The 9264-nt window shown below is 36.5% G+C and overlaps 1 protein-coding gene across 1 annotated transcript in view; it reads right to left on the reverse strand.

Moving 5' to 3' along the window:
- The window catches only part of LOC128215433 (protein Hook homolog 3-like), a 28346-nt gene extending 24079 nt beyond the window's left edge, over positions 1-4267 (reverse strand). The window contains exon 1 of the mRNA XM_052922119.1: positions 4185-4267. Coding sequence (XP_052778079.1) covers positions 4185-4223 — 39 coding nt within the window. The 5' untranslated portion in view covers positions 4224-4267. The remainder of the gene's footprint in view (positions 1-4184) is intronic.
- Positions 4268-9264: the final 4997 nt, after the last annotated feature.

Consider the following 9264-nt stretch of genomic DNA (forward strand, 5'->3'; position numbering starts at 1 on the left):
AGGGATAATTCTATGTCAGATTTTCAATGAGAGAATTGCTCACATTTGTCCAAAATTGGTGAAAGAATTTTAATTTCAGAGATTTTTATAATACATGGATAACACAGTGATAAGACAATGCAAAACAGTAACTTTATTCATGAATATCAATATATATATTACAAATTTACAATATATAGATATAATATATACACTTATTTGACTAGAAGGAAACACTTGTTAACAGTTCAGACATCATGAATATTCATCCTCATCATTCTTGAGCAAAAAATAGGGTTTAGCCGTTTTTGCTGAAAGGTGCATTGACTTTTTTGGGGGAAATGAATGCTTTCCATTGTAGTTTTCATCTGAAGCTGGTATTTCATTTTGGTCAACAGGCTTTTTTTTTAAGAAATGCAACAACGTTTTCTGATTTGACATTTTGACGCTTCGGATATTGTAGACGCCTTTAAAATGCAGTGGTTACCCACGTATACAAAATTATTCCAGGTCGCAAAAACGCTTGGAAACAAGTATGTGGACGATATTGATCCAAACTTTTGATAAGACAAATGTTACTTTATGTATTCAATGTAGGGGAGGCAATTCGTCAGTAATTCAATTCATATAAACAAGAAGCCATCGGCAACTTCCGATGCTTTATTTTGTAAAACATCAAAAGGGAAAAGGCACAAAATAAACAAACTGCGATGAAGCACAATAATATCTCGCATTATTGTGATTCGAGCAATTTTTAAGCAAGAAATCGCGGAAATCGCTTACTAAAATTATCCCTGCATGTACAGTAGGAGATTCTTATTGGTTTCCTAAGAGTTTCGCGGCGGTGTTGTCACTCCCGAGTAATGCGGCGACTGTAATTATTTGGTCCACTGACCAGCCTCGGAGGGTGAACGAGTGTAAACGTCCAGGCAAGTGGATTTTGATAAATTGAATTTCGTGTCCGCGATGACATGAATCCGCCGAGAAAAACGGAAAGTGATAGTTCCGCCTAGAGTGTACTGTACATTAACCGCTATTCACTAATACAAGGCCATTGAGAAGTATGCTTACATCCAAACATTTCAATCGAAAACAAGAATTAAATGTGTTACCTTCACATTTTCTATTTTGTTAAGTTTAAATGAATGAATATTTTTTTAGAGCAAGATAAAATGTAACTCTAAAATATTAGACGTGTTATACGGGATTCTTCCAATCCCTAACGTCTAAACGGGAATGTGCAAAAAACGGGGGTGTTTTAAAAATATTGAAATTGTTTTAAGTGAAGTATTTTATGGTTGAAATTGATCATAAAGAGTTACATTCATATTCTACCATGTAAGTGAAATGCTATTTTGCACTAAACAAGCATTTAATGCATTAAAACAAGTTGTTTAGCTTTCCAATAAAACGAAAGTTGACTGACACAGAAAACAACTATGCGAAGGGGAATAACTCGATACAATCGTAATAACTCGGCCTCCTCCGACAAAGCTTCGAGATAGACCTTGTTATACAATCGTAACAACTCGGCCATGGCCGAAATGTTCCGAGCGATTTAAAACTGTGCCCTGAAGCCTTGCAGGTGCCCTTCATGTATATATCGTTATGTTTTGACAGAATGAAATGAAAAAAATCTGATACTATTTCTTGTTTTTATGATATTTTATAGACTCCATATGCTTTAACCCGGAATCCTGATCGGAACAACTACCCACTTTTCAGGGGTGTAGAAATTATTTCAAGTAGCAGGGAATATCCTAAAAGTAGGCGGGGGGTCTGGATGTCCTCCCCCAGTTAGGGTCAAGGGGGCAACGCCCCTTGTGGGATGAATTTAAGCCTTTTTAACCAAACATTCTAGTCTTCTGGTGCATGTTTATTTTGTAACAGGGAACCTTAACATAAATGTACTATAATATGATACTGAAACTGAGTACTATCCCCCCACCACCCACCAGTGAGGGCTAACTAATTAACCAAACTACTGTCAAATTCAGATTCAGGATAATATTATAACATTCCAGACCACATGCCTTGACATTTGCTAGCTATTCCCTCCTAATAATATATGTTATTTCTTCTCTACCAATTATATACTTTCAGCCACTGAATCACTATTAACCTCTGTAAATTAAACATCTAACTTCATTTTCTGTGGTTCTAGATATTTCACCTGCAGCTAACTAATATTCCATTTTAATAACCAGAAGAAATATCTGAACACTTTGTGACATTTAAAGCGTACTAAATTTCACCCAACGTACATGTAAAATTCATCAAAATAATGGATTATTTTTAGCAGTGACATCACCGCAAGCTTGTTCATTTTGTTTACACCTGGTTAACAGGCGTATATAAAATTTACTGTTGCGTAAATGGTAATAGGACTAACAGAAGGCCAGACACGCTCATGTTGCATACTTACTACGCTTTTTTGTGTCTGGAAAAAAATATTTATTTCACCCTCCATTGCTTCGCAAATCATTAATTTCAAAACATCCACAGATGGGGATGCGACTAATAAGGTCATGTATCGAGCTAATGTTTTTGTTCTCGGAACACTGGGAAACCCAAACCTAATACTTGAAAAACATCCCAGAGGGGGATGTGACAAATGACGTCACGTATCGAGCTAATGCTGTATTGTAGTCGGAACGCGCGGAAAGCAAAATAAACAATATCAACAATCAAGGTTTTAAACGGATGCAAACAGAACAGACATGACAAAAAATAACAGATTTTATTTTTGTTGATGCTGGGAAATTAGCCGGGTGGAGATGCTAAAGTAACCGGGTTATTTTAGCGGCTCCCGGCCCATTTCTACACCCCTGACTTTTGATACTAAACAATTTGTACGTGAAGGATTTGCCATATCAAAAATCTAAAAAAATCCGTCAACGTACAATTATTTGGACTAGATAAAATGATAAAATATTTTTGGCATACTCAGCTTGGTCTTTGAATGCTGATATAACTTTTAATGTTTTGTTTGCAAAGTGTGTGTTCGCGACATCTGGCACAACTCATTTGCAGCAATTTACGAAAGCAAACACATTTTTTTTAATAATTTTGAGGTATTTTCAACTGTTTTCATAAATTTTTGCTCAACTAACACAATCAATTTAACTGTATGAGGTGCATTTAGGCACACATTATGTAAGTCTTTCCATGTTTTCTCTGTAAATGGTTCATCATAATGCATTTCTGAGTGCCCGATAGCTACAATAATGAGCGATCAGGGATACTTTTTTATTATTTTGACATTTCATGTGTATCCCTGTAACGCTACAACTCTCTACCATTTAACACTGGGCGAAAGAATGTATAGTAATATTATGCATCGATGTTGATTAATAATGATATAATTGTTACAAATGTACCTAACAGTGATCTTAACTGGGTTGGATTTGTCGTTAGAGTCGTTATTTTCACATAAATATACTCTGGGTCACGAAATGAGCGTAGCAGTCCACCATTTTTTATACATGTTGATTTTTATCGAATAAATTTGTACCCATCCGTCAATGATGGTTAACCCTGTGCGCAGTCACAGTTATTCTCCCTTTTCTATGTATTGTGCAGAGCAACGCAACAGTGTTCAAAAATGGTGATACCTAATCATCATCATCATCATCACGAACATCATCATCATCAACTTCTCCCAACTTGACCCATCAAACACGTTAGCGTTCAGCGCATTGAAATGGTTGCATTTTAATAGTGTTATTTAACCGAGCCTATTAACGACCAAAATATTCGAAATCCTCTACCCCGTTTCATTCATGTACACAACCTGTCAGATTTGTCCTAGATTTACAGATTAATGGATACAATTGATGCATGTAAGTGCATTATGGTATCTGAACATGTTTTTTTGGCATAATGACATAAATAAATGTGTGTTTGATAGTAGGCAATGATATTTTCGTAGAAATTTGAATTTATAACAAAGATAATTTAAAAATTGTGGCCGCGAGGATCCTCTGCGCAAGGCCCGTTTGCTACTTTTCGCTGGGATGGTGGACGTCACCAGTCTGCCATAGTCTAAAAATTGTCAAAAGACTGGTTGACGGCCATTTAGGTGGACTAAGTGCCCGAAAGCTCACAGCTAGTCCACAACTGTTTTGATCTTGGAAAACCCGAAGAAATCGATATGAACACAGGTTTTGCAGAAGCAAAGTATAAAATGGTTGTAACTTTCTTACCCAGACAATTAGACTTTTGCAAAGAACTTCTCTGTCCATTCTTTTGGTATTTAAATCATTTCAAAAACTGTTTTGACAAGTTGCAAGTTGTAAATGGACAAGGGAGATAACATATCTACTTCCGTATGGACTCGTTTTAATTTCTGGCTTAATCGATTAGGCTAACCTAAACTATTTCCTTTACGCTGACGTCAAGAATATTGTGACCGGGAGTTTAGTGTTGGATGAAGCCACTAGGGTCTTGAAGTTTTATTGGTAAGAGTAAATAAGAAGTTATAACAGAAAAACGGCAGCTTAATATTTTCTTTCGCGAGAATATCAAAGTGTATTAGTGTCAATACTTGATCCGTCCGTTTAATATGATAGTCGTAACAGGAGAAAAAGGCCGGGAAAGTTGGCAAGGATAACTGATGGTTAGTAAAAGTGCCCCCCCCCCCCATAAATGTATAAACAACTCACTCAAATAGACTGGACGGACAACATACTTAAATCACACACATAAATCTTTACGCACAGTAAACAGAATTGGAGATACATAACATGAGCGTACATATGGCCGGGGTCTGGGGGCATGCCGCCTAAATTAATGAAAACAATGGTGCAATGTGATGCATTCTTGGCGTTCTGGGGTACTCTTTTAAGAAAATGAACAGTGTAAGGATAATAAATCACCAAATAAACCCTTCACTTTCTATAAAATAGCAAACACTGACTTACCCCCCGTTATGTTACTCTCACGATTGTCTAACAGAAGTCTATTTTTTTGGTCCTTTTTTCCATTGAACTATATCATTAAATGCTCAATGTTCATATGTCTGTTACACTATGTAAAGTCAAGTTCAAATATTGTCACTTTGGATGAATATTTTGTTTTGTCAGAACCTGATCCTACTCCCAGGTCAGAACCATGTAGATTCAGCCGCGTACTCGCGTATAGGCAGCTACGCGCCTGTATTAACTATGATGAAGATTTAATTGATGAAAAGAGCAGAATGTTACATCATGTAAGCCCTTAAAGACATTATAAGAATTCCTGGCTAAGTGCCATTCATGTAATTTCTAATAATTTCATTTGTCTCAAATTTAGTTCACATGTAATGTAAAGCAATATGAACCATTTGTGATTGCTAATTGAGTAGTAAAAATACCACAACAGCATATGTTGATGATTAAAGTGACTCGCTCGTGTTTTGGGACCAAAAATTACTTTTCCCGGCAAAGCATCTGAAAACACTTATTTTAACATTATTTTACTCTATGATATCGAAATTGCAAAAAAAATACAGTTATAGCACACAAAATTATTTTGGTTTTAGTGGGGTTCGAACCTACACCGGTAAAGTCAAGATTATATATTGCATTTACAACATTTATAAAATACGAGTCTCCTAATCTGTATTCTCTTTGGGCAGATGGAGAAAATCTTTGACTCCATTCAAAAGGGCATACTTTCTTGATTTTTTATTCTTAGTGTCAGTTTGTTCCAGCTAGTCTGTTAGTATAAAGGTGTGGTAGTATAGAGTAGAACCGGTAACACTATTGACAAGAGACATATTCAAGTTATAATCTTGACCCCTAGTACTATGTTAAAACGTTCATCGGACATGTAATATGAGTATGCAAATATGATAGACTTCCTTTATTTGCAATTTTATAGTTATACACATTATTGAGACGTAGTTGTCTCACTCTATTTTGGCATCTAACCAACCAATTTAACAAAACCCAGATGAGTTTACTATATTTTATATCGATATAATAGCTATAGATGCACATTAACATTAGAAGGCGTCTTTCGGTGACGTTCTTGCATATTTACTTCAGCCGTGGGTATAAATATATCCAACCTAAGTACAATGAAACAGTTTTTTATTCAATCAAACATATTATGATAATAACAATTATATCTAAGTGAGGTTATCCATTATTTATCATTGTACAAAAAAAAAACAGGGGAAAAATAACGAAAGATGAACGAAGCACATTCCGTCAATTTTTTTATAAAGGTTTGTGATGCATTGGTCACCGGTACAAGGGTGTAACCTTTAAATTAAACCGCTATAATAAGGGTATGTATAAAATTCGGCCCTATAAGATCTCTACAGAGGTATAGGTAAAAAAAACACGGCCCTAGGGTCTAACTTTTTTGATTCTTTACCAATTTAAGACATTTTGATATCGTTGTAAAGAAGAAACAACCACCTTTCAGAAAATGTTTTTGGTTTTTAATTTTTAGTTAAAATATTATGCTAATAGTGAGTAATAGTACCTTAAAGTCATTGTTGAAAACAGCGTACAGTCTAAACTCTTGTTACCCTTAGCGGATCAGTATGGAAATAGCGATAATAATAATGAGCGATCAGGGATATATTTTTTTTTATTTTGACATTTCTTATGTATCCCTGTCACGAGTCTGCCATATTAAAAAAATCGTCAAAAGACTCGTTGACGGCCATTTAGGTGGACTACCACGAGTCTGCCATATTAAAAAAAATCGTCAAAAGACTCGTACACGGCCATTTAGGTGGACTAAGTATGGAAACAATGCAGCGCATTGCACAAACGTTCAACATTCTGGGATTAAAGTGTTTACAGTAGAAAAGAAAAATATTTTCTCTTTTGATTGACATAAAATAATTCAATTTCAGTGCAGAAACATATTAACTGACCGTTGTTTACATGTACGAGTAAATGATGCATTAGCGAATCAAATGTACCAATAACGGATCACGTGACATTCCGATATTGGGGGTTGTCTCAAGCGAGGTTTTAGCTGTCAAAATTTACAATCAGATTGTTCATCTTTTCTGTTGACTATATTTAGTCCCTCTTTTATGCAATATACAGGTGATATCATGATAGGATGCTTCTTTGGTGATTTGTTTCACGTCAAATCCGTAGAGATAGCATATATATGTATTTAAAGATATCCGATTTGTTGAATTATTTCAACAAATTACCTGCTGAAAACACTCAGGTGCAGTTCATTTTGAGAGCTTTTGGACCTTTTATCACTGATCAAAATTATTTGAACGTATATAAATAATAACTGTGTATGCATGTGCTAGAAAATCTGTTAACTGTTCATGATTTACTATGCATAGAATAAACTCTTTCTGATTGAGATCATTTATTTTCATTTAAAAATAATTCGACAATGATTAAGTATCCCGAGTCATAAAATCACAGAAAATCACTAAGTATTCAAGAATAAAATCACTGACATTTTAAAAAGTAAAATATAAACAAATATATATAAACACATAACAGTTGACCAGATATTCTGACCAGGTGTTAATGCACCAGTCAATTGTAACCACGGCCCCCCATGTCCGGGGAAAAGCAGGGACTTTGATTTTCGATCCAGCCATGCCCGGGATAAATCCCCGTCCTGCGGGCACGAACTGCTGGTAAAATCCCCGCCAAATGCCAGCGCAACCCAGGGACCCTAGATAAGGCCCATTTCCCGCTATTTTGGCGCGAAGATAAAACCACCGCATTCACCCAGCACTGCATGGCCACCTTGAAGGTAAAACACGGCCCATTTCCCCGGCTTTTCCTTGAGCTGTGTGTGTGTAGGGGGGGGTGGGGGGGCAGGGTTACAATTGACTGGTGCATAATATTATGGTACCAACCTATGCAATGATATGAAGTAACAGGTTAAAAGTGTTAGAAATAGTATAAGGTAAACCTAATACTTTAACCTGAACAAATTACACAGACAATCATGATAACCTTGAATGAACAAGCTTGATGGCAAAAGATACAACGATTTGAATCAAGATTCAAGCTACTTTGAGTATAAAACATTGCACAATTAAACAAAACAACACTCCTTATGATTTGCCACACTTTATTTCGTAATTAAAAAAGTGCATTTTACAAACCATGAACGAGTTTCTTTAAATCTATTCCGCGCTGGGTCATTTCACTAAGACATTCGGCCATGCTTTTTTCCTCAGCAGAGAAAAAGACAGTTTCCGGCCCCTTAATCTTTTCGATGTGCACTTCCCCTAAATAATTGCTGCCTATAAAGAAACACATAAGAGACCCCATATTCTCTAGCTGCTTTCCTAAGTGTAAGCTTTTCATTACATGTATACACTGTATCATGCTCAACGAACATTAGACGCTTTCTCTGGAGTCATTTTCTTCCCTCGATACTTCTTTGATATGGCTTTGGCTGAAACACGGCCCTAGGGTCAAACTTTTTTAATTCTTGCTACTTTTGTAAAGTTTTGGTATGATTGTTAAGAAGGAACATCCAGCTTTCAGAAAATGTTTTTGGTTTTAAATTCCTACCTTTCTAGCTATGTAAATTATGTCTAAAAGTCACTAATGTACAGGGATATATCCTGTAGTCAAAGGTAATTTTACAAGCTTTAAAAGCCTTTTCGATGCATATTTCTTATTGACATTTTCTGTTTGCACACGGAACACATTATAGAAAATAAAAAAAATGATAGAAATCAATGTGTGACGTTTTATGAGTAGAACTACTCTTACCTAAGACATACATGTAGTCAGTTCGTACCCTAGTCATCTCATATGCTGTTTGGTCAACTGGTTCTTGAAAGTTGGCAGATATAATATGTGTGTTGATTATGCACCAGTCAATTGTAACCACGCCCCGCCCCCTCCCCCCCGGGTCCGGGGAATACAATGTAGCGGGGACTTTGACTTTCGGTCCAGCCAAGCTCGGACAAAGTCCTCACCCTGCAGGGACAAACTGCTCGTGAAACCCCCGCCAAATGCCCCAGCACCCAAGGGACTCTAGGTAAGGCCTATTACCCGCTATATTTGGCGGGAAGACAAACCCACCGCAGTCACTCGGGACTGCGGGACCACCTGGAAGGTTAAAACATGGCCCATTTCCCCGGCTATCCCCGGTATACCCACGGGCCTGGGGGGGGGGGGGGCGTGGTTACAATTGACTGGTGCATTATTATGTAGAGTTAAATTATATACCCATGCATGTACATGTTAATTAAACAATGCATCTCATACTATTAATTATAATTGAATTTGCTATTAGGAGCTGGTCATGGACCTTTGCCGTCCTTCATCCAGAGCCTTCAAC

The sequence above is a fragment of the Mya arenaria genome, chromosome 13, assembly GCF_026914265.1.
Source record: "Mya arenaria isolate MELC-2E11 chromosome 13, ASM2691426v1".
NCBI classification, from domain to species: Eukaryota; Metazoa; Mollusca; class Bivalvia; order Myida; family Myidae; genus Mya; species Mya arenaria.